General features: G+C 40.6%; 2 protein-coding genes and 2 long non-coding RNA genes across 7 annotated transcripts; 3 read left to right on the top strand and 1 right to left on the bottom strand.

Annotated features, from left to right (window-relative positions):
* The first annotated feature begins 682 nt into the window (after window positions 1-682).
* mocos (molybdenum cofactor sulfurase) lies at window positions 683-12,301 on the top strand. Its single transcript, XM_004554507.3, has 15 exons — window positions 683-1,082; window positions 1,165-1,254; window positions 1,361-1,427; window positions 1,527-2,171; window positions 2,275-2,351; window positions 2,487-2,686; window positions 2,781-2,897; window positions 2,992-3,372; window positions 3,480-3,642; window positions 3,775-3,856; window positions 4,255-4,379; window positions 9,894-9,990; window positions 10,135-10,276; window positions 10,364-10,468; window positions 10,595-12,301. Exons 1-15 carry the CDS (start codon window positions 971-973, stop codon window positions 10,700-10,702), a joined length of 2,511 nt encoding a protein of 836 aa, XP_004554564.3. The 5' UTR covers window positions 683-970; the 3' UTR covers window positions 10,703-12,301.
* Window positions 12,302-13,380: 1,079 nt separating this feature from the next.
* si:ch211-117n7.7 (Monoacylglycerol lipase ABHD12-like) lies at window positions 13,381-25,113 on the top strand. Of its 2 annotated transcripts, XM_076891901.1 has the most exons (14): window positions 13,381-13,612; window positions 19,435-19,516; window positions 20,707-20,822; window positions 20,916-21,021; window positions 21,169-21,288; window positions 21,405-21,435; window positions 21,522-21,567; window positions 21,887-22,016; window positions 23,155-23,192; window positions 23,640-23,722; window positions 23,831-23,913; window positions 24,032-24,110; window positions 24,250-24,371; window positions 24,470-25,113. In XM_076891901.1, the coding sequence occupies exons 1-14, from the start codon at window positions 13,537-13,539 to the stop codon at window positions 24,489-24,491; spliced, it is 1,134 nt and encodes a 377-aa protein (XP_076748016.1). In that variant the 5' UTR covers window positions 13,381-13,536; the 3' UTR covers window positions 24,492-25,113. The 2 variants fall into 2 exon arrangements, with proteins under 2 accessions (XP_076748016.1, XP_024660530.1); XM_024804762.2 differs by lacking the exon at window positions 19,435-19,516.
* LOC106676887 (uncharacterized) lies at window positions 13,640-16,657 on the top strand. The gene is made up of 2 exons (XR_003024779.2): window positions 13,640-15,273; window positions 16,066-16,657. It is a non-coding gene; the product is annotated as an uncharacterized LOC106676887 (long non-coding RNA).
* On the bottom strand, window positions 16,357-18,672 carry LOC143421819 (uncharacterized). 3 transcript variants are annotated; one of them, XR_013101417.1, is made up of 4 exons: window positions 18,358-18,672; window positions 17,794-17,972; window positions 17,491-17,617; window positions 16,357-16,966 (listed from the first exon to the last, which is right to left on the bottom strand). It is a non-coding gene; the product is annotated as an uncharacterized LOC143421819 (long non-coding RNA). The 3 variants fall into 3 exon arrangements; XR_013101416.1 differs by having other exon boundaries at window positions 17,794-17,934; XR_013101418.1 differs by having other exon boundaries at window positions 17,491-17,572; window positions 17,794-17,934.
* Window positions 25,114-25,484: the final 371 nt, after the last annotated feature.

Below are 25,484 nucleotides of genomic sequence, written 5' to 3'. Positions count from 1 at the left end.
AATTTAAATGCCTGTACAGGATGAATACACAGTTCATGCTCATGATATTATTTAAATGTATATATGTGCTTAGCACCTGTGAACCTTTCATGTCTGCTGGGCGGACACAACGCACTCAAAAATCTGATGGATGCCCCATATATGAAAATGACAGCTATAGATTATGTGTCAGTGCAGATCTCTCATCAGCTGCCAGAAACATATGTACGTGCATAATGCATGTATTTCTACAGCCAGCGCCCCCTTTGGAATGTGTTAAAAATATATATTTCATCTGATAATTAAGAAATGTTGATGTAAGGAAATATACTGTGTCCCAACTTTTGGTTTTATATCCCACAGCACCATCTGTTTTACAGTAAAAACACATAAAATTACACAATATAAAAGAACATTTTTTAAGGTAGATAGACTTAAAACTGCATGACTCTCACTTATCGTTAATCACATTCACAAAGAATACCTGGCCTCCCAATAAGCTTACAAGATTCAACTAACCTATATTAAAAACCAGTGTACATTTTTAAGGACTTTTTTTTCTCTAAGCTAAACATTTTTAAGATTGCCAACCGTTTATCTGATGCTCTTCTACAAAAATTGGCCAAAAGCGAAGGTTGAGATTTTTTTTTTTTCCACGTGACCGCAGTGCAGCTACAACAGTTTTGATTGGTCCAAGGAGCAGCATGTTTTGGTGCTCTCTTCCGTCTTCCGTCTTCCTAGCAGTAAATAAATAAATAGTCATTACACCGAGGTAAAGTAACACCAACATCTGCTGGGTCGGCCGGTCTTACGCACAGGGACTACAAATGGACGAGGACTACAAAAGCTCAGCTGCTGTCCGCCGGACTTTACACTCTAGCAGAGTCGATCAGTAACCTACGCAGTGATAAGGACTGCGTTTGAAATATCTGAAGCAGGAGCAGTCCCGCTGTGTTTTGTGTTACCTTTGTTCGGCGGAACAATTGTCATAATGGCTTTTCACCAACTTTGCACTTTTGAAACTTTTCAGCAGGTCTCGGGGCGCTACGGTTATGGAGAAAACTTCAGAGACGTGATCGAGCAGGAGTTCACGCGGATTAAAGGTAATGATTGTGCTCAGTCCTGAGCAGCAACTGTAGTGACGGAACCGCTGGCTGTAAACCGTTGCTTCTCTGTTGTAAACAGGGATAACATACCTGGATCATGCAGCAGCTACTTTGTATCCCGAGTCTGTGCTTAGGGACTACTGCCGGGACATTACAAGCAATCTGTACGGTGAGACAAGTCACATAAAATCCCACCAAGTGTTACTGCTATGTGGTTATTTTTCCTTGAGCCATGAAATTTAAAAGCATCTCCTTTTTGTTTTTCCCCCCAATAGGAAACCCCCACAGCCACAACCCCAGCAGCAGACTCACACATGACACGGTGGACCGGGTCAGATACAGGTAAAGTCTGTGCATGCTCTCAAAAGCCTTAATAATGGGCCAGCAACTCCTTCAGTTGGTACTTTGCTGGAATAAATTAGTGAAAACATTTTCTTACAGGGTATTGCAGCATTTTAACACCACCCCTGAGGAGTACTCTGTGATTTTCACTTCTGGTTGTACAGCCGCTCTTAAATTAGTGGCTGAGAGCTTTCCCTGGAGGTCGCACACAGAGAGCCAAGCAGGGAGTCACTTCTGCTACCTCACTGACAGCCATACCTCTGTAGTTGGCATGAGAGGACTGACTTCTAGCCGGGGGGTGGTTACCCAGCCCGTCTCCCCGCAGGAATTGGAAAACAGAGCAAAGGATGAAGCTCAAGTTGAAGATGTTATTTGCCAGACACCGCACCTCTTCTGCTACCCAGCACAGAGCAACTTCTCAGGGAGGAAGTATCCCCTTAGCCATGTGAAAGGCATCCAGGCGAGACGCCTTTACCCAGCGTGCGCCCACCAAGGCCGCTGGTTTGTGTTGCTCGATGCAGCCTCTTATGTCAGTTGTTCGCCTCTAAGCCTACAGGACTGCCCTGCTGATTTCATTCCTATCTCTTTCTACAAGATATTTGGCTTCCCCACAGGTCTGGGGGCGCTTCTTGTCCGTAACGACGCAGCAGACATACTAAAAAAGACTTATTTTGGAGGAGGCACAGCAGCAGCTTACCTTTCCGGAGAAGATTATTATGTGCAGGCAGCAAATATTTCTGACAGGTAAAACATTCTTACAGCCCATCGAAGGCCAGATAGTCTCTGAGAACTCACTGTTGTGAGCATCTGTATTCAAAACGCAATGTTTTCTCTCTCCCCGATAAAGATTTGAAGATGGCACTGTGTCCTTCTTGGACATCATTGGCTTAAATCACGCATTTGAAGCTCTTTACAGAATCACAGGTACTGTTGCCAGAGCATGGCGATTCATTCAATCTGTTTAATAGCGAAATCATGATGCGTATGCGGGTTGTTTATAATCTGCCTCAGGTTAAAAACAACAACCCTCAACCTTCGTTTATTTCTTTTTCCCTTCAGGGGGCATGCACAACATCCAGCAGCACACGTTCGGCCTGGCACGATACACTTACATGCTGCTGTCAAGTCTTTGCCATGGCAACGGGAGACCAGTGGCTCACATATACACCGAAGGCCAGTTTGACAGTCCAATCACACAGGGCGCAGTCCTGAACTTCAACCTAATGGATTCAAATGGACAGATAATTGGCTATTCACAGGTGCATGTGGAAAACAGAATTTACTTCTATTTCATAACAGTCTAATAATTGTGTGTTTATGTAAAGGAGGTGAAATAATTTCTGTCACTCACAGGTCGACAGAATGGCCAACCTGTACAATATTCACGTGCGCACGGGTTGCTTCTGCAACACGGGGGCATGTCAGTCCTTCCTCGGGATCACCAGTCAGCGGGTGAAGAGGAACCTGCAGGTGAGAGATGAAAGAAAGAGAAAATTGTCAAAGTCGGTTAAGGGCATGCGTAGGTAGAATGAAACGTCTCTCTCTCTCTCTTTTTCTCTTCAAGGCCGGCCACGTCTGTGGAGACAACATCGACATAGTGGATGGCCAGCCGACCGGATCTGTTCGAGTGTCCTTCGGCTACATGTCAACATTTGAAGACTGTCAAAAGTTCCTGAACTTTGTGGCGGAGTGCTTCGTAGAGAAACCCGTCAGAGTAGACCAAGAGAGGCTACAGGAGTTAAAAAGAGCTGCTGCAGCGTCAGAGGACTCCAATGAATCTCCTTCAATCAAAATTACTAATGGAGAAGTATATAAAGGAGATGAAAAGAAGCCCACAGAAGCATCACTGAAGGGATTTCAACTGAGAGACTCAAACAGCCATGGGGTGGCTTATACTCTGACCAACATATACATCTATCCTATCAAATCTTGTGGAGCGTATGAGGTTTGAGAACAGCCCAGCCTTATCTCTCGTCTTTCTTTTCTAACCTTTTTCTCTCCTCCCCCTTCTTCCACTCTACCTGTTTTGATTTGACTCTGCTCTTCATGCAGGTCCACGACTGGCCGGTGGGCCCGCTGGGTTTACTGTATGACAGAGGCTGGATGGTGGTAAATGGTAACGGCGTTTGCCTGAGTCAGAAGAGGGAGCCACGTTTGTGTCTCATTCGCCCGCAAGTCCACATTCGCTCCAACAAATTGCTCCTGCAGGCACCAGGTCAGACACTCAGTCCATGGCTCACTGGGAATACATTTTTAAAATATATGTCTAAATTTCAGTTAGTCCGATTTTTGTGCCGTAAACTTCAACGAGGATTTTTGTTTTGCTTTTTCTTCAATCGCCCTACAGGGATGGAAACCATTTCTGTTCCCCTGGAAAACAACAATCATTCGCACACGAGGGTGTGTCACAGTAAAGTTTGTGGTGACAGGTGAGCTGGCAGCGTTTGAGACATCCGAAAAGCATGAGCTGCAGGAAATATTGTGACACATGTCATTTGTTCTTTGTTTTTCTCTCGTGTCAACGCTCTCCCTACCTGTGTCGTTCTTTATGCTACCCCTTCTTTGCGGATGGCATTATAAGGCCCTCCTCTCCCAGCTTCTTATGAAATTCCTGCTGCTTACCATTTTTAGGGGAAAACAAACAATAGAGCACTGGATGATATTAATCTCCTCTGACAGATCCCCACATGACGAGTCACAAGCTTAAAAAAAAAGCCATTCACCCAGTGATTCTCCGATTAGATGTCACAGCAAATAGTAAGCAGCATCAAAACTCTGTAGATTTCCCCCGGGGGTCTCCTGAATATAATCTTCCTCCTTCCCCAAGGGTGGAGACTGTCGACTGTGGGGATGAGGCTGCATCATGGCTTTCAGACTTCCTTGGACAGCCGTGCCGCCTGATAAAACAAAGGCCTGATTTCACCCGAGAAATGAAGAAAAGGCCGAGTGAAGGTACCAGTACAAGCGTTTCACCTGTTTTGCCTCGCCTTTCTCTGTTTACTCCAGATTTATGTGGAATACAGTACACGAGCAGTGTGACCTTGCATTCAGTAATGCTGGCAACATCTTTTTCTGTAACACTGCTTAAGAGCGTCAGATTGTAATCCGAAAGACTGTGAAAATGCTGCGTATGCCAGGGATTCTCAGCCAAGGATGTGAATCCCTCATTTAGACTGGAACATGCGATTTGATTTTAAAAAATCACACCTACTGAGCAAACATTCACACCTGATTCCTTTTGCACTTTGCAATGTGTGAAAATTATTAATAAGGGAGCAGAAAACATGCCCCAATATGTTCATTTCATCCTCTATATTTTCTTTTTGGGCTCCACTGGAGTAGCTTTGGATGACTCACAGTTCAAAACAATCCTTATTTATCTTATTCCTAGCTTGTGTGCGCCACTCTGACACAAGCCATTTTAGCTAATTCACTCTCCCAGCCTTAAGCCAACGTTTTTCTGATTGGCTGTTCCATTGTAAACACAAGATATGTATATTTAAAGTGCTTATCTAAAAGTAGTGCATACCTGATTAATGAGTTAAATGTCACAACTCAGTGGCTTAAAACTGTGTACTTAAATTTTGTACAATAGTTCAATGAAATTGTAGTACTGTCCCATGTCAGTGTTAATATAAAGGCAAGCAAAACACAATAAATAAATGCATAAAGTGCATCAAGTTCAGTTGTTATAGTTAATATGACTTCATAAAAGTGAACTTAATCTGAGTATGGAGAGCCAGGATTTTAATGGCAAGCCTGTGCTACAAACTGGAGATGAGGGATTTGAAAGCTCTGGACATTTAGCATCCAGGGAGAATCTAAGGCTAGGATTATACCAGGAAATACTTACTTATACTTTTGCATGTATACAACGGTCAGCTTGGGTCTGCATGACTTAAATTTCCCCATCAGATGGTGAACTTGAGGCTCTGTGCAGACCTCAGAGTCACTCCCACTTTGTTATGAACAAATGGACTTGTGGCTGCTACCACTGGCCTGACTTATGCTCCTTGAAGAGGAATGCACACAAATCCAGACACCACAGTTCTTCTTATCGTACCACTTTGAAAGAGTATGATGAGAGGAGCCATGTGAAGTCGGTGCCATTGTACTGCTGTGTCTTTTGAGCTACAGCAAATTAGGACATCTCAGCCTCGCCTGTGCAGATGCCGATCGTTCTTTGTTTTGAAATCTGCCTTTTGCGAGTCTCCAGATTATCCTGGCGTTTAATATACATTTCTGACATCTTCATTTCCCACACTCCACATCTTTGGAACTTTTTTATTTGTATCCAAGCTAAGCAACAAGGCCAAGGGATGTAAGCACATAAGGAAAAAAAGCTGCCGTTCCCAGAGTGGCCTTGAGGCTTACTCCAAAAGTGAGTAAAACCCTGTAGACTCCAATGTTAAAAAGCCCAAATTTATACACATAAAAGCTGCAGAACATAATTTTGATCTCTATGGTCACATCTCACTTAATAACAACAGTACAACTATATGACAACTACACTGTGTGTGTGTGTGTGTGTGTGTGTGTGTGTGTGTGTGTGTGTGTGTGTGTATATATGTATATGTATATATGTGTGTGTGTGTGTATATATGTGTGTGTGTATATGTATATATATGTGTATATATGTATATGTGTATATTAGGGGTGCAACGATACACAAAATTCACGGTTCGGTTCGGTTCGATACTTTGGTGTCACGGTTCGATATTTTTTCGATACAAAAAAAATGTTCATGCCTTTTTAATTTGTCATTTATTAAAATTATAAATATATATTTTAACTCAAAAGTACAGTTTTTAAATTTAATGTTGCTGAAACAAAAATAATTAAAAAAATAAATATATCTGATTGAGGAATCACTCATCTTTGGAAAAGAGAGTTTATTACAGAGAAATGGCTCTTTCCAAAATAAAAGCTATACTATACGCTTCTTCTGGGCTATATTCTCAGCAGCATATTGTAGCGGGTCAGGGCTGTTCGGGGTTCTGTTTGTACAGTTATGTTTTGTTTATGTTGCCATAGTGACGGGTGATGCCCTCTTGCTGCGACGGTGTGTCCTTCCGGGGTCAGAGGGCGCCCTGTGTGTTGTTGTTGTGGCTGTGCGGTTGCCGCGCTGAGCAGTTAGCTAGCGGCAGTGTTCTTCTGCAGATGTCAATAAACGGCTGTGCTCCGTGGCTAGCTCACGGGAAGCAAGACCAAACAACACCTCCGTCTCCTCGTTGTCTGAGCTCGCCACATTGGTGTCAGAAGTGGGATGATGGTGGCACCCCATGTTCTGACCCGAGTGACTTTTCCCCCGCCTGTCGTGACCGGCGGTGCGCCAAAAGAAGGCACCTGGATATTTGCAAAGTGAAAGCAAAAAACAAGCGCAAATTCAAACGCGATTTCAATATGTCACATATTGACAGTGGCTCACCGATGCCAGTGACATAATTACCCAGCTACATTTCCGAAAGAATGCAAAAGCATTGACATATATTTTTCCTTCCTACAATAGCCCGACGGGCAGGGCAGAGATAGATTTTGGTAGCCCGACTGGAAAAATCGCTAGCCCGATTTTGCAAGCCCTGTGTTACAGGCATGGCCCTTTAAGGATGAAGCCTGATGGGAAATGTATTCGGGATGTGTGTAGCGGGACTGCCTGGTGTGTGTGTGTGTGTGTGTGTGTGTGTGTGTGTGTGTGTGTGTGTGAAGAGAGAGAGCGGAGAAGGGGAAAAAGTAACGGTTAGCTACAGAAGAGACGGAAAGAAAATAAATAAAAGGAATATAATAACTCCCTCGACAGCCAGAGTTGTGTCGGCGATGCTCGCTGTGAGTAAACTGTTTCAGCCCACTGTACGCTGTGTTCGTGCCTTAGAGAAGAAATAAAGTTCGGTGAAGCAGTTTCCTACGCCTCCTTCGATCTTTTTGCTAGCGGAGTTGACCTGTATAGTAAGCTGTTGCCGGCTACGAGTCAGTTACGGAACCTTCAAGTAACTGCCAGAGGTTTCCTTACTACGGTTCGGGGCCGCGGATCTGGCGCGGTAACACCTGTATCTGATTGAGGAGTCACTCATCTTTGGAAAAGAGAGTTTATTACAGAGAAATGGCTCTTTCCAAAATAAAAGCTATACTATACGCTTCTTCTGGGCTATATTCTCAGCAGCATATTGTAGCGGGTCAGGGCTGTTCGGGGTTCTGTTTGTACAGTTATGTTTTGTTTATGTTTTGTTTATGTTGCCATAGTGACGGGTGACGCCCTCTCGCTGCGACGGTGTGTCCTTCCGGGGTCAGAGGGCGCCCTGTGTGTTGTTGTTGTGGCTGTGCGGTTGCCGCGCTGAGCAGTTAGCTAGCGGCAGTGTTCTTCTGCAGATGTCAATAAACGGCTGTGCTCCCTGGCTAGCTCACGGGAAGCAAGACCAAACAACACCTCCGTCTCCTCGTTGTCTGAGCTCGCCACATTGGTGTCAGAAGTGGGATGATGGTGGCACCCCATGTTCTGACCCGAGTGACTTTTCCCCCGCCTGTCGTGACCGGCGGTGCGCCAAAAGAAGGCACCTGGACATTTGCAGGACTTTGTGTGGGGCAATGGGGTCGTCGGGGACGACTGACCCCTTAGGCGGGGGCTATGTAGCGGGTCAGGGCTGTTCGGGGTTCTGTTTGTACAGTTATGTTTTGTTTATGTTGCCATAGTGACGGGTGACGCCTTCTCGCTGCGACGGTGTGTCCTTCCGGGGTCAGAGGGCGCTCTGTGTGTTGTTGTTGCTGTGCGGTTGCCGCGCTGAGGAGTTAGCTAGCGGCAGTGTTCTTCTGCAGATGTCAATAAACGGCTGTGCTCCCTAACTAGCTCACGGTAAGCAAGACCAAACGACACCTCCCTCTCCTCCTTGTCTGAGCTCGCCACAATATTAAACATATCAGGTCCCCATAAGGAGAATCATGTGCTAACGGCTGTCTAAATGACTCGGGTAAAGTTTGTAACATGCATGCTTGTTGTTTTTGTCTGCTTCCACTTGTCTTTGCACTAGGATGATGTCGGCGTAAATGTGCAGTCATATTCGTTGTGTTCCCACTAGTGCTCCGTTATCGAGCTACCCCTGCGTGGGGCTAGACGGCTAACACGTTAACGAGCTAACTGCTCGCTAACACACTAGTTCCCACCCATGTAATTGAGCATTGCGTGGCACATCCAACATACTGTTTTACTTTAGTCCATGACGCGCTTACCTTCAGGGTCATATGTCACATGAAAACCAAAATAATTCCAAACGCCACATCTGAATGAGGGTGGGGAAGGTTCAATTTGCCATGTTGCAAGGAGAGCTTAACTTCTGTCTCGCTAGCTTGCCCTGCGCTCGTCCTTCTGATGATGCTGTCTGTGTTGAGCGCTTAGTGGATCTGCGCTCGACAGTGCAGCCTAGGCTGAGTAGTCGAACGCAGATTTACTGAGCGCTCAACACAGACAGCATCGTCAGAAGGAAAGTTGATAAAATAAATTACAAATTTTGTATTGTTCGATACATATGCGTACCGAACCGAAAGCACTGTATCGAACGGTTCAATATCGATACGAGTATTGTTGCACCCCTAATATGTATATATGCTATACTGTATAGTGCAGACTATCCAAAAAAATTGCATGTGCATAAAACAAAGTGCATTTGTGTTTTCCACCACTGTAGTTTATGGAGCTTGCTAAATGAGCTTGCTAACCATAGTCAACTGATTTAAAAAAAAAATAAAAATCAATAACAGCATTAATAAAGCACGGAGTTAAGAAAACAATGGCTGAATCCATCAGTTTATGCACCAATCCAGTGTACAGTACCACTGCTGATTACGTCTTTAGGAATGTTATGATCTCAGGTTATTGTCCATTTTCTGTAGAGCACTAAGAAACTTGTTGCAACTGTTTTCACAGCCTGAGTAAATTTCCTCATATCGAGTGAAATTTCACTCGAATCTTTAATATTTGTTAGGCCATAACTGGCAATTTGACAAATAAGCACTCAGAGAGCAATTCTGCAGTCTGGAAAAACTAACTCTTGCTTCAGTATAATATTTCTTGACAAGTTTTATTTACTAGACAACTTCTGTCATAATATCTAATCAATAATTATTTCCTTTTAATTTAAAAAACAAAAATGTATTTATTGTGGTATAACCATCTCATTTTTTGTGGCTGCTCTTTCTCTGCTACAGTTTCTGCAGCTGTCACTTCCTTGTACATTCTCTGATTTTTTTTTTTAAGAATATTTCAAGGACACAGTGATAGAAGATTTCATCCGTGTAACCCAACAAAACATTTTGTGTGTTGAATTGTGAGTGCGCATTTGGATGTGTGCCAAGATTCACTTACATTTTCCAAATGCTGTATTTCAGTAAAACCTCAATTACCAGACTTTTTAAAACGACAGTGTTAATGAAAATGTTTTCCTCAGCTCACTGTGCTAATATGAAGTTGTTCCCTTCTAGCTGCCACCTCCACATCGCTCTCCCTGGTAAATGAAGCTCAGTATCTCATGATCAGCCGTGCCAGCGTGGAGCTCATTCAGAACCTAATGAGCAGCAGGTTTGAACACATGGCATGTTATTCAAAATACACATGGCTCCAGTGAAATATTCAGGATGCGTCGATGTCTGTACATTTGCATCACAGTGGGTCATTTACACAGCAAGGCAAACTAACATGCAATTTCCCCATTTGCCTTCTCAGGCAGGACGATTCTGAGGGCGATCAGCTCCTTGACACACAGAGTGTCATTAGCCGCTTCCGGGCCAATTTAGTCATCGCTGGTGTCGAACCGTTTGAGGAGGATAATTGGTCACACTTGGTTATTGGCAGTACTCAATTCATGGTGAGCTGACACTTTGAGATAAATGATGAAATCTTCAACTGCGGATTTGTCCAAAATGAATATGCTCCCTCTGTGATTAACCTGAAGGTTGCAGGACATTGTGGAAGATGTCACATGGTTGGAATTGACCAAGACACAGGAAGCAAAACAAAAGAGCCGCTAATGTCTCTATCTGCTTACCGCAGCGGGAAGGTCAGTCAAAAGCAATTACTGCACCTTCATGTAGATGCTTTGTGTGGTTGTGTGTTTGTTTGTGTGTGTGTGTGTGGCAACTCAAACGCTCTGCTATTTTGTGATTTTTTTTTAATTTTTTTTTAGGTGACCTTTGGTGTTTACCTGACCCATCAGCTAACAGAGGGCTCCACCGCAGCAGCCAATGTCCTCTCGGTCGGTTCCCTCATACAGCCCAAGCCAAACAGTTCTTAAAGCAGTCGTCTGCAACATCCTCTTAATTTATTTCAGTGACATCTCTGGTCCTTAGAGGCCTTTTCTCTGCTGTGCATCCTAAATATCACCTGTCAAACACTGACAGAGTTACTGGAGACGTTTGCTCATTTTCTTTGTATAACCTGAGTGGTCCTCAAGTGTCCTTTTCATGCCACATCATTCAGGCTTTCAGATTGTTGTGATGGAAAATGTATGACATTTGGGGATTTTTTTTTTAATGTAAAGAAGATGTGAAATAAAAAAAAACTGCTGTCACAACTTTGTTGTTGAGCAAATGCATTGCAAGGAGGGTTTTTTTTTCTCTCTAGAAATAGAAATGTGTACAATTACAAACCAATTCCAGAAAAGTTGGGTTGCTGTGTCAAAGGTAAATAAAAAAAAAAAACAGAATGCAATCCCCATCACTTTAAACCAACTTTGTCTTCAATGGCTGTTCCTTCCACAGAAAAGAAAAGAAAGTGGTTTGTGCTCACAGCCAGAGCTGAGTGCTTTAGATGACCACATTAATGGAGCCAAGAGTAGAAAAAAATGACTGAAAAGAATGTTTAGATCCCTATGAAGACCCAGCTTTTGGCTCATAGAGGATACACCCACCTCATTATTTGAAACTTTGGCCGTGTATAATATGAGCATCCACCATCCTAGCAATTTTTCATTTCAATAACTGTCATAAGCCTTTGAATCGTGGAGTGTCCGTTTCTTCATCTCAGAGTCAACTTTCACTAAGACAGCAACTGCAGACTCCCAAATGCTCTTCAGAGAGGTGTGCTGGCTTAGTGACAATACACAGTGAACTACTTTGATGCATGCGTAATGATGTGCAGTAACAGCAGCCCGTGTCTTTATGTATTTTGATTCAGTTCAGTTGTATTTATACAGTGCCAGTCAACAACAACGACTTTCAGTGCAAGAGCAAGGCTTGACCAGAGAACCCTACAACACAGCACAGAGAACTCTTACTCAGAGGTGGTTGTGCTCCAGCGTAGCTGAGGTAATCCTGCAACTTAATACAAGGTGTGGATCACTTTAGGCCTCATCATCATTATCATTCATCTGATGCAGAGCTGGAAAATAGGCATATAGAAATAATGACAAAGTCAAAGTGCGCCAATAATTGTGCACGCTGTGTGGTTTCAATGTGTTATCTGATCCAGAACATGTCAAGCTTGGTGCATTAATCCCAGCTTATATTAACCCTCCAGACAGTTCTTCGTGAAGGTTTTCCCCATGAAGGTTTTTATTGACATTTCCTCCCAAACACACCACCAATGTGACTGCTGCCAAAAATCTAAAACATATTTCTTGCAGTATAGAAACCTCCCAGAGTGTCGGTGATCAGTAAATGCTCCCAAGGGTGCACTAGTGTTTTTGGTGTGGATTGCAAATCTGTTTTTATTTCTTTCTTTTTTCTTTTTTGCATCTTATATTTTATATTTTAAAGTGGTCCTGAGCAGTAGCTCTCCAGGCTTGTCAGTTTCAGTCCAGTGCTTGTAGCTGGCCATTTTCAAAGGTTTTGTTTTGTCACTTAATGCTGATCTATGAATCATTCAAGCATTAAAATAAACTTACTCAAAGAATGGACTGGAGTTCTGTCTGCGCATAACTTAGCACACTTATCAAAAAAAACAATTTTAAATGGTATCTTTTGGCTCTTTATCACTAGCAGCCTGTATCATAACACATGATATGTTCTCATTGCTTTAGCTGAATCTACAAAAAATGCAATAGATAACACAGTTTGACAGACATAAAATAATGTTTTTGCACCAGAAATGAGATTCTCTAAGGGCTCTTAGCTGAAAACGTTTTACACGGTGTTCAGCACGCTATTAAATAAGTCTCACAATACTGGACAAGTGTGGGGCAAAAGAAGAAGTGTCAGGTCTAAAATACTGGATCAGAAAATCATGTCCTCATGAAACACATAAAACGTCAGGAAAGACCTGACACAGGACCTGAAAGATGCATCTGGCCCTTCAGTTGATCAATGAAAAATGCTCTCAGTGGAAGGCTGGCAGGCAAGTAGCCATTGTTAATGATGAGAAACAGGGAGGAAAGGCTGAGGTGCGTCAAATTACACAAGAAGCATGTCTTATGGAGTGAGGAATCCACATTTTAAATTGTTGGTTCAATTAGTGATCAATATGTGCAAGGGAGGTAAAGCGAGAGGGATAACAGTTAATGTCTACAGCCCTAAATCTCTGCAGTGTTTTGGGGCTGCATTTCAGTCAGTAATGTTGGGGAACTTCAGGTAGCCTGGAGAAGTATTCCCGAAGAGTACTTACATAATACTTAATTTTAGGAAGTATTTTGCCCAAACTCTCCTTTAAATGCTTTTTTTAGTAGATAGTGAAAGAACTGAGCCTTTTCTATCATTTAGTTGTTTATCTATCACTTAATTACTTTGTGGTTGTGGTGAATGGCCAAGACGCAGGTTTTTATTAGGAGGAAAAGCTTTAAAAAGATTTATGCCCCTGTTCACAAAGCCTTGCAGAGAGCCAGACTGGACTCTTGCTTCTGACCCCGGACCTGATGTTTGACACCCTTTGCCACAGACTGTATCGAGCTGTATAGATTGCTGTCTTAAGGTGTGTAACATATATTGTGCTTTGTAGTGCAAACATGTGCTACCTTAACAGCCTCTGGCACCGCCCTTTCACCGCGAATCAGGTCTTTGAACGGACTTCGGTCAAAGTTTGCTGAAGTTCCTTGCGAGCCATATAACTGTCCCAGACGTTTAGCTGTATAGATAAAGTCTCTTTTTGTTCAATATAACTGACCTTAAATAATGAAGAGAAGGGACGTTAAACAGAATGAGCCATCCTCCCACAATAGCGGGGTACAGCGGACTTCCAAATCCAAGAAGAAGGAGGGGACACGGTCACCACAGTGAGTTAGCTAGCTTACCTTACTGCATTAGCTTTTACCTTTTAACGGCTAGTGGAATTAAAAGTCCACTAGCAGTCTGCACTAAGACAGTTTTCGCGTGTAGTTTGTTATTCCGTTTGTTACACGTTTGTAAGCGCAGGACAGGCATTTTACTACATGACGCTATATGGTGTTACTACTACAAGCACGCTTTTACTAGACCATAATAGAGTTGATAGGTTGTTAGCTATGGAACTCCAAAGTGTTCAAAATTAAATAAATAAATAGGTCAAGATGAAATAAATAACTATGTGAATAAATAAGACACAGATATGTAATGTGAGAATGATATTGTGAAATCATGGAACACATTTTGAAAACAATGCTCATTATTGTGAAATATATTGCATTCTGCTATATAAATTTACTTATTATTGTGAAATATTATTTCATGGTCATTATTTTTCACAATAACAGAGATTATTCCTGAGGCATTTTATTTATTTCCAGCCGTTTTTAGTCCAAAATGACCTTTTTTCAAAGTCAGTCTTTATTTCAAAATCCCGTTTTTCCCGATGGCCTATTTATTTCATAATGCGACTTTTCAGCAGAATGACTTTGTCTGTCAATCAATGTAAGTGGGCTGGACCTTTGCACCTATTGGCTTATCGTTTACCATCGACTAGTTTTCCTGGATACCGGTGTTGTGCCAAAAAGTGATTGTCTGCCAAAAACTGATTTCCAGTGTTTCTGTGTATTTTTTATGTGTAATATCTTTACGTATGTTCGTAAATAGACTTCGGTGAACAGGGGATACAAAGGGGTTACATAAAGAATTAAAAAATTCTGTTTTTTAAGTATCTTTACAACTTGTACTTACATTATAACCAATCCGGTCCTTTATCCCCACTTAAAATATTTTTACAGAACTATTGTAATATTTGCTGCCATTTCTGCTGTCCTGTTGGGCAACTTACTCTTACAAAATACATTTTTAATGTTAATGAGATTTTTTTTACTGCATAAATAAAGGTTATATAAAAGTCGCTGCCAAAAACTGATTGCGGCTTGTATCTTGCTACACGAATGTTGTTTGTGGCTCAAAATGACTTTATGTCATCCATAAGGGATGCATTTGACATATGTTTAACATATTATAGCCCAACAAGTTACTTATAGCACTTTAAATATGAGCAATCGCTTTTTGGCAAATACCGGAAATCAGTTTTTGGCAGACAATCACTTTTTGGCACAACACCGGCTCCGCGGACGGCTGCTACAGCTAGCAACAGCGTGCTAGGTCAAAAGTCACGGAGGATGGCGGACTGGTGTGAACTTCAGCCAGTTCTGCTCATTTAAGCAAATCAGAGAGGGATCATTTACCTGTAGATACTGTTTTGAGTCGTTTAGATGATGTTTCTGAAATGTCTGGATGATAATTGCTCTTCAAAATCTTAGCATCGATGACAGCATTGTCGAAGGTTTAAGAGCAATTCAGCACCGTGTTCGTTTGGAATACGCCGAGGAAGAACAGTCTTCAAATGTTGGCCGTCCACGTCTAGAAATCCCGGTGCAGCACTCAGGACTTTAGTGCTGTCCGGGATAACCATCGGGGTAATTGCCGATACGTTTTCTGTGTCTCCGAGCACAATTAGGAGGGAAATGACGGAGGAAGGTCTAAGGTAAGTTTATGCTGTAATTGAGCACCTGTGTGATTCTGTACACAGCATTGTTTAGATGTTGACCTTAATTATGACGTTTGACAATGAATTATTATCGCTTACTTTTTTTTGTTACTGTCTAAAGTGGGGCAGCTACGGCTAAAGCTATCGGCGCCATCTCGGCGTTGAGACACGTTTAGCAGTGTTAGCTGTTAGTGTGTTAACTCGGAGACTGGGGTCAGTGGAGCCTGTAGGAACCTTTTACACAGAGAGTAGACCCACCAGCTTTCCACAGTCTACTTACTTATCACATCTTGTTAGACAACAGGGTCATTAGTGCTTTAAATAGTACATAGTTGAATGTTTCATTGCTGTTTGCAGTTGATTGTTCTCTGATAATGCATAACAAGGTTGATGTTAAATAGCGAGTTTATTGAAATGGTTTTGTCTATTTCAGCAGCATTATAGATATCATACTTTCTCTGGTGTCTTCGGCAAAGCTAAAACAAGAATACATTTACATCCTTGGTTCTTTCAGCATTAATTGGAAAACTTTGAGATTTGCTGTGCGTCTCCCAAGCCATTCTTTTTTATCCCACCTGTCAGGTATAGATGGCAATACTTTAAACAAAGTTAAATTTGTTATACCTGAAGAGAACCAATCCTGACCTAGAATGGGTGAATGAATAATTAGTTGGTAGCCAATGCCTAAGCAACTCACATAGGCCCTGGCAGACTCAATAAGTCCATCTAGGAACAGCTGCAGGAAACACCTCTTCAGTTTAGATTTAAAACATGTGCATGCTCTTTCAGGTTGATGAGGATTATGGTGTGGACTGGACAGGACAACATAATCGTCGCCCATCAAATGAGATCACCATTCCTGAGATTCAGCTCCCAGATGCACTGAATGAACAAGACCCTGCTGTGCTACCAATACTTCAGAATCACTTGTAGAAAGACATTATTACATTTAATCAGTTTCTATGTCAGGAGGATTTTTATTTTTTTTTTTAAATTTCTACAGCTTTGTAGCTAATACTGACTCAAAACAGCATAACCAATTTCATTTTCAACAAAACAGTGAGTGGCTATAAAACAGGATTTGTTTTATACAGCTGTCACTTTAATGATATTCATTTCTTGGTTGGATATACAGTACATGTCAACTCTGAGCAGATTTAATACAATGAACACAGTACAGTAGTGTAACATCTTAATTCAAATAATTTTTTCTTGTATCAGTAGCGAGTATAAACAAAACATATTGTGTAATTTATAATGTACAGTGAACAACTGATTTTGATATCTGAACTCTTCATCAGTTTATATTAAAAAAGCCATAAATGCACACCTGTAGTGTGTATTTTTCACTGTCAAGTGTATTAAAAAGAACTAGAACTCACTAGATTGTCCGTTTCTTTGAACACTGAGTACAGTAATGTGATGCAAGAAAGAAGAAATGGTCTAATTTTACCATGTGGTTATGGAATCAATCGTAAACCAGACCAAAACCTGAGTCAGTAGAGTTGAGACACACCTGAATGTCCATTAGAAATGACTCATAGGTACAGTAGTGTGCAGGAAGACGTAGTACTTCAAAACCGGTGGAAGACTTTGGAAGATTGCTGTTGACCACTTCCACAGTCATTTCTCGGCAAGACTTCCCATCCTGTCCAAAACTTGATGAGGGCTTTTTGTTGTGCACAAGATGCTGCAACAGAAGATTGTTTTAAACTATAATGACATCCTATATTCATTATTTTGAATCTTTTATAGAGAAATACCATAAAAGATGACCACTTACATACAGGGCACCAGACATTTTTGCCCCACTCAAATTGCTGTTGTAGCTTTTATAGATATTTTTATGTTAACAAAGCTAAAAGTAGTCTACATACAATTCTAGTGCAACTGATAATGCCACCACTTATGTATTGCATGGAGCAAATAACAAAACAAAATTATACTATAGTGTAGAACTGGGCGATAGAACGATAACGATATGTATTGCGAAATAACTTTTTCTCAATAGAAAAATTAAACTATTGTGATAGACCTCACCGCTCTTGTCCTTTTATAAAAAATATATATATATCGTGATATGAAAAAATCTCATATTGCCCAGCTCTACTATAGTGTACTTTGTTAATGACCCAAGATCACTGGACTGTATGTAATTTACCAAAGTATAATCAGAGAAAACCAATGGCAAAATACCTATCGCAGCAGACTTACCATTTTCAATGAAGGACCGAAGGTAACCTGCCACTCTGCATTTATCCTCGAGAGCATTCCTCTTCTTCCTCATCTTCATCTTCTGTGGCAGGCCACAGTCATTTTATAGCTTTACTTATCTTGTAGTCTTAAGAGCATCAGCAACATTAGGTGTATTTTTATTAAATGTAACCCAGCTGTTCAACTAACCCAAGCATACAAAACAGTATATTGGTGTTTTGTGTCAACAATTAATGTTCATCCTTCATAAATTAACCAAATACCTTTACTATTCAGATGTTAAAAGATGTGACCTGACCTTACCTCACAACAGGGAGCAGTCTCTGATTCCCTTGGTAAGAAAAGAGGAATGATGTCTGATCTTTCTGTCAGAAGCAGCCATACCATGGTTTCCTTAAGCCCTTTCCTCAGCTGCTTGACTTGACGACTTGTTTGTGTTATGACCTACAACGGTGAGACCAAACCAAAACTGAAGTTGGAGTCTGTAAAGTGACACACACTTTAAATGTTAAGTATTTAAAGAACATCCACTATACTAGTAAAAGCATTTTCAAATTATACCCACTTACAAAATCACTACGTTGAACTAAAATTGCTTTCTTTTCTTTCACATAGATTACTTGTCTTCCATATTAGCACAGAAGATAAGCCACTTTAAAACAGTCATGAATAACTATTACCTACAACAATGTAAATAGTAATACAGACATTAACCCAGAAGACAATTATTTTCTCTTACCTAATTTATAGAATTCTTTGCTATGATAAAAAACAGTATTAAAAAAAATCTGTGACTAAACTGATTAAAAAGCTCATATTTGGCAGACAGACAGACTAACCAAGCAATAATAACATATCGTTACTTACCCTGAACAGCGTTTCGTGGAGTGGAGCTAGCTGTGATAGCGTTAGCATTTGCTAACGTTAACCCTGTGCGGTTGTGATGAGAACTTGGACCAGGGACCACTTCATCTCCAGTACACTGCTGCAATACTCAGACTGAGGTGAAGACGTTCAATCTAAGCGGTTAGCAAGTTCTTTGAGTAACTCAGAAACGGACTTGTTTCCTGCAGCCATGCCCTTCACAAGAATTGATACACCTGTAACGTTATTCGCGCCCAGTGTTTTGCATTTGTCGGTGCCTTAAGTTTATTTTGAGCTGCATACTGCCGCCAGCTGCATAGGAGACGCATTGCACCATTAAACCTAAATCGACATGTGCTATTACTTATGTCTGAGTAAAGGAGCAACCAATCACACAACTGGCTCCGCCCTGTCTTTCTTGATTGACAGACAAAGTCATTCTGCTGAAAAGTCGCATTATGAAATAAATAGACCATCGGGAAAAACGGGATTTTGAAATAAAGACTGACTTTGAAAAAAGGTCATTTTGGAATAAAAACGGCTGGAAATAAATAAAATGCCTCAGGAATAATCTCTGTTATTGTGAAAAATAATGACCATGAAATAATATTTCACAATAATAAGTAAATTTATATAGCAGAATGTAATATATTTCACAATAATGAGCATTGTTTTCAAAATGTGTTCCATGATTTCACAATATCATTCTCACATTACATATCTGTGTCTTATTTATTCACATAGTTATTTATTTCGTCTTGACCTATTTATTTATTTAATTTTGAACACTTTGGAGTTCCATAGTTAGCTAGCTAAATGGACATTGAAGCATTGAGCAAACGCATTTAGCGAAGACAACAATATCAAAAACTCGTAAAGGGCGTTGTTGTAAACATTTGAAAATATGTCTTGCATAATGGTCTACAGATCAATACAGTAACTAGTGGAACAATACAAGTGAGTCATTTTCCCAGAGTACAGGAATTCCTGTAGTGTTGTTGAAAACTAAACTGTGTCAGGGACTGGAAGTGTCTTGAAAATGTGAAAATATAACATCACTAACAGACGCATCTTCTACAGAGCGACTGCCCAGTAAAACAAAGGTTGCATTGCGTCATCCTGCAAAGAATGGCAGCCCGACTATAAACAGGAAAAAAGAGAGGTGATTAATTAAAAATCTGCAGTGAACTTTATTTTTTCAGAAAAGATTTGAATAATAAATTCAAGGAGTTAACTTTAGATAGTGATGGCTTTTGGAACAAGTGACCTCCTAGATGTTTCCCCCGAGCAGTACAGAGAGATCAGTCTTTGACTAAAAGGGCTCTTCTGGCTGATTAAAGTGTTAATGGAAGGGGTGGGATGTATTGTCCATTAATTGGCAATAGTCTGAATAGCATTCTTTTTTTCGCTGTTGCCTCCAGGGAGTCCAGACTGACTCCAATGACAGCCTGCCGTCTTGATTAGATCGTTCAGTTCTTCTCTCCCATATTAATGTCTCTATATTAATGCTGCATTCACAGACTGATAGGACATGTGGAGAGCTGCTTGGTGCACACCAGTGGGAATAAGTGAGCATTTCCAAGTACATCTGCTCAACCTGGTCCACAGACCCTTCAGTGTGTCTCTGAGGGAGATTTTATTTATGTATTTATTTTTTGGGGGGGGGCTTTTGTTTCTCAGATCTTGCCTGAATAGAGCTGCACTTTTTTTTGCACCACTCAACAAACTCATCCACCACACCCCCGTCCTCCTCTCCCCTCACTTGATGCTTCTCACATTTGCTGAGTCATTCAAACTGTCTGCAGGGATGCAGCTGAATTTAGATGTCATGAAGAGGAGAAGTGGGAGCCAAACTTTTTAGTGTTGCTGTAGTGTTGATTTGGTGTTTTAACACAGATTGGACAGTTAGGGGTAGGCGGAATAAAGTCATCAGAAGTTTATAATAATTTTTGGATAAAGAGAGAAAGTCGGTGTCAGTGCAAACAGGAACGGCCTAGTCTACTGAAATTGTACGCCTCCAGACTGTTTTATACCTTTTGTAAATGCTTTCATGTTTATATGACTGATGCAAAAACAGTGAGTCATGTTCATGGAGATTTTGCACCCCTTGAGTCACTTGCCAGTGTTTTCCCACTCTGTTTGTACACAGTGTTAAGTCTCAGGTGAACATGCTGAAAACCTGCGCATGCCTATTTTCTTTTACACAAAGACAGTGGAACAAGAATCAATGGAGGAATAGTTGAAGAATCTGTCCGATAAGCAGAATTGCCAATCAATAAGATCTTATCAATATCCATCTTTAGTCTCCAGTCACATTGTTTTTATTTCTGTCTTTTTTCTGTCTCCTTATAGGTCCCAAGGGTGGCTAAAAAGGGGCTTATTGGCCCTCTTTGTTATCTTGGTTGTGGTGCCTTTCTCGGTGAAAATGCTTCCAGAATTAATTCAGCACTTTGTTTACACACACAGAAGTATGTGAAAATCCAGTTTGCCGCTTGGATGTACTGTAAATCCTTAGCTTGCTACTCAGAAAAAAAAGCACCTCTCTTTTTTCCTGTTTATAGTCAGCCTGCCATTCTTTGTTGACCTCAGCCGACCTGCCGATTTCTCCCTTAATCACACCATCAACATGTACTTAACATCAGAGGAAGGAATTTCCCTCGGCGTATGGTGAGCATAAGCTAAGTTAAACTTTTTTCTTTTCTTTTTTTTCCTAGCATAGCTTTTAAAATCCTAAGACTAAAGGACAACACTTGTTTTTTAATGATCCAGTTGTTGGTTGTATTTCTAAGCGGTGCATTGTTTTGACCGTCAAAGGCACACTGTCCCTGAAAGTCGGTGGAAGGAGGCACAGGGGAAAGACTTGGCGTGGTACCAAAACACTTTAAGCGATGGAAGTCCAGTTTTCATATATCTTCATGGAAACACAGGCACGAGGTATTATAAATAATGCATTTGTATTACAGCTGCAGATACAAAGAGTAGAGGTTCCACACTTTGGAAAAAATACCAATTTTTTGGCTCTGTGGCTTTTTTTTTAATGAATCCAACAGGGCAGCTCCTCATCGGGTGGGAGTTGCAAAAGTGAGTGATCACAAATAAAAACATATTAATCTTTTAAAAGGTCTTTGTGGCCATTCTGATGACAAATAAGTGTTATGTGTCAACAGATATTGAGTGCTCTTGGTTACCATGTCCTAGTGCCTGACTACAGAGGTTGGTACAAATGGAGATTTATGACTCTTATTTAAACATATTTTCTATTTCAGTGCTTTTTAGCCTTAGTATTGATTGTAAAGCAAAACCTTCTCACATTGATTTAATATCATTTGCAGACATATAATCACTGTGAACTAATTTTGTTGCGCTTGATGAGTTGTTTGTTGTAAGGCAGTCAAAAGAGATCAGTTCAGCTTCAGGTCAATGTCTGATGAGGGTTTTCCTCTAAGTGACTGCCACCTTGTGGCTGCTTTGCTCTCAAGCTCAGCTCTCTGACGTGACCGTGAATAGCAAATGATGTGACAAACTCTGGCAGGTTTTGGAGACTCCACCGGAGAGCCAACTGAAGCCGGTCTGACCACTGATTTCCTCTGCGTGTACAACTGGGTCAAAGAACGCAGCAGAAACAGCCTTGTCGTTATCTGGGGACATTCTCTTGGCACTGGGTCAGTAAGGAAAGACTCCTGATGTGCAGCATTTTGGAAACCTTTACACACTCCCAAAAAATGTTTGGAATACTTGTCACATCCTCTTCCTTTTAAAATATTGAAGTAATAATCTGCAACAGTCAAGAGCTATTCTAAATTTCATTATCGAATTGGACAGAAAGCAATAATGCCATTCGACTGTAAAAAGTAAAATTTGCTTGTTGGGGCAAAAAAGTCCTGCATAGGCTGCAAAGTTGGATTTCTACTATAAAACCTGATAGAAGCAGCTGGATGGCGTTGGTACAGTTCTTTTTACTTCAGGCTTAGGATAAGCTGCTGATCTTAACCAGGACCCACCAGATGAACAACTGAAGGTAAATGATGAGAAGCCATAGCATTTTTAGTTCTACCAACTCTTCCAGGCTGTTTTTATATGCAAAAATGATGAACAGGATCAGGAGGCTAATAACATTAATGAGCAAAGTTAACAGTTGTCAAAGAAAACATCTTAAAAATACATAATTTCCTGGTGCTTAAGCCTGGCAGGAGGGTAATTTAAATCTGGAATAATTCATCAGCAACTGTGTGGTAATGATGGCAGATAGTTCACAGCCCAGCTCGGCACCCTAAAGATCCCTGTTTGGAAGTACTTCAGATTTTTGTCACTAGGCAGCAAATTATGGAACCTTACCTGTACTGACTGACTGAATAGAAACGGAGGAAGCCTTATGAATAGGCAAGTGATAAATGCTTTATGCAACGCAGATCCCTCATGAATTGAATATTTCCCGTTTCATATTGAGAAATAGCTTTTCTGTCTTTTTCCAGGTGGAGATAATTCGGTGCTTAATGTCTATTTTTTATGTTAACCTAATTTTTTTGTTCATTTTCTAATATCTGGGTTATTTTTTTTAACAGACGTGTTCATTTTGAAATGAATGTAGTTGCACATTTAGCTGTTTTTCATTGTATTGGTTAAACCCTTATAATGCTCAAAACAAGATACCTCGAACCAGTTTGCATTTCTTTAAAAAAACATAATCAAATTGGATTTGGTTGAAATTAGTCGACAGCTGTAATGAATCTGGCAACATCGATGAGATGAGAAGGTGACGTATTGGATAAACTGAAAATGCTTTTCTGTATTTCCGTGCAGAGTGGCGACTAACACTGCAGACAAACTTCTGGAGCAGGGTAGGTTTTGCTACTAATGAATCAAGCAAATAGAAGTAATGCCCAATTTAAACTTCTGCGAGGAATCTTTGCAGGGCCTACGACTTAACCTTTGTCCCCACATTTATTTTTGTGCCCTCCATTCTGTTCAGTAACTAATGGTTACCACGTGGTAACCATTAGTTACTGAGTCCTCATGTTGATGCTAAGATTATTTTTCCATATACTGAGGTGATGATTGTTATTATCTCACTGATATATTCAAAGACTGCAGTGAAAAGCAGCACAGGAGGAATCCAATATATAACCCAATATCTGCGGCTACATCGACCAGACGTGTTAGCTGCGTTTCTTATAAGGTGCACGTCAGGTTGCGTCGTAGGCTATGATGTAAAGTTCCTGCTGAAGCATAAATTGGACATAAGAGCATGTGAGCTCAACATGGTGATTGTTTCCCGTTCTTTTCAGGAGTGGTGTTTGATGGGGTGATCCTTGAAGGCACATTCAATACTGTTCGGCAAAATATTCCTCCATTTAACCCTTTTGCTTGGGTATGCTCGTCTAACCTACCACCTTTAGTATTTGCTGTATTTATTTCATGTGACTGTGTTACTGCATCACAACAGACTTTACAATGACTTTTTTCTTTGTGTTTAAAGCGTTACTGGAAATTTCCAGGCCTTGGTTACTTATACCGAGCACCATGGGAAGATAATAAGTTTGTCTTTCCTACTGAAGAAAAGTAAGTTGGTTATGTACATACAGTAGTGAAATATTAAGAGATATGTAATACGTTAATAAGCTAAAAATGTTATTACTAGAAAAATGCTGTGATTTGATATAGCTCTGTTATTCTGCAGTTTGAAGAAAATGAGAAGCCCCATACTTTTCCTTCATTCTGAGGATGATCACTTGGTTCCCATTGAGGTTGCTCAGCAGGTATCAGTGGCACAGACAGCTGCTTGTCATTTAAAGTAAACTGAGTCAGTGTTTTCATTAGAGCTGTAAGTAATTAATGACTCTTCTAGGAACATTTTTGTTTTAGGTAAACTGAAATTCCTTCTCTTTACTCCCCCAGACATACGAGGTGGCAGCGCGTGCCCAGAATACAGAGAGAGTCAAGCTGGTGACATTTGAAGGGTCTCTGGGATATCTGCACAACGGCTTATACAGAGACCCCCGTCTGCCTGAAATCGTAAAGTGAGAAAACATCACACTAATCGTGCTCGTAGTGATTACACCAAATCTGTTTCATTTCCACAACATGTGTACTGTGTTCCCTCGTGTCTCTTCTACAGGAGGTTTGTGCAGTCTTTGTAATGCTGGAAAGACGTCTGAAGCAGAAAGGCCTCGTCATACTTCACATGGAGACCACTGATTTAATGAGTTGCTTTACTTATTTTGCAAAAGAAAAAGTGATTTACTGAAACATCTTAATGAATTCTGAACACTGTAAATTGAATGAGTTTAAAGTTTTTAATGAACTGAAAGAATTTTTGAAGCTTTTATAAGATTGTGTTTCTAAATGAGTTGCAGCTTTAGGATTGTTAACTGCTGATTTTTGTGATTGTAAATAGGAAATGGAAATGTGAGACATTACCACACAAGTGATAACTTGTGTTATCTTCTGTTATCACAAGTGTCGTTTAAAAAAAAGGAAATAAAGACAGAAATCCTGAGTTACGTCGTCTAAACCACAGAATATGTAGAGCATACAGATAAGTTTTTGAGAATTTCATTTTTATGTCTGTCTTGTTAAAAACAGCTACAAGATGGGATCTCTGAGGACTATAGTTCAACATGTATGATATCCACAAATGTGTTAAAAAAATCTGCTAATATTAAATGATTTCTTCCACTGTAAGGAAATACAAAGAAGGAAACACAAGGAAATGGTATATTTATCATTGCATTAATTAAAGTTATGTTGACTGACTGTGAACCAAGCCCTCTTGTAAATTATGGTAATGTCATGTGCTGTGCAGTTTCACCCAAGTAGGGGGCAGTAAATGAGAAACAAGGTAACTTTCAGGTAAAGTTGAAATTTGTAATGTAAAACTAATTTTCATTTTGAAGCGTCAGAATCTGACTCAGACAATTGTACATATTAAATGAGACCATAGAGCATTTAAGTAGTCAAGGAAGACGAGTGTCTGTTTGAAAATCAGTCTACCAAGTCAGCCTACCTTGAGCTGAACTGTGTCCTTAAAGATAAATGTAGTCAAAGTGCATAGGAACTTTTAAGTTACAGTCTTAAACTCAGGTTTAACTTATCAGCTTTATCCAAAGAATAACCTAGAACTGCAATCCAAA

Source organism: Maylandia zebra, linkage group LG13, assembly GCF_041146795.1.
Source record: "Maylandia zebra isolate NMK-2024a linkage group LG13, Mzebra_GT3a, whole genome shotgun sequence".
NCBI lineage: Eukaryota > Metazoa > Chordata > Actinopteri > Cichliformes > Cichlidae > Maylandia > Maylandia zebra.
This window is presented reverse-complemented; position numbering and strand designations above follow the sequence as displayed.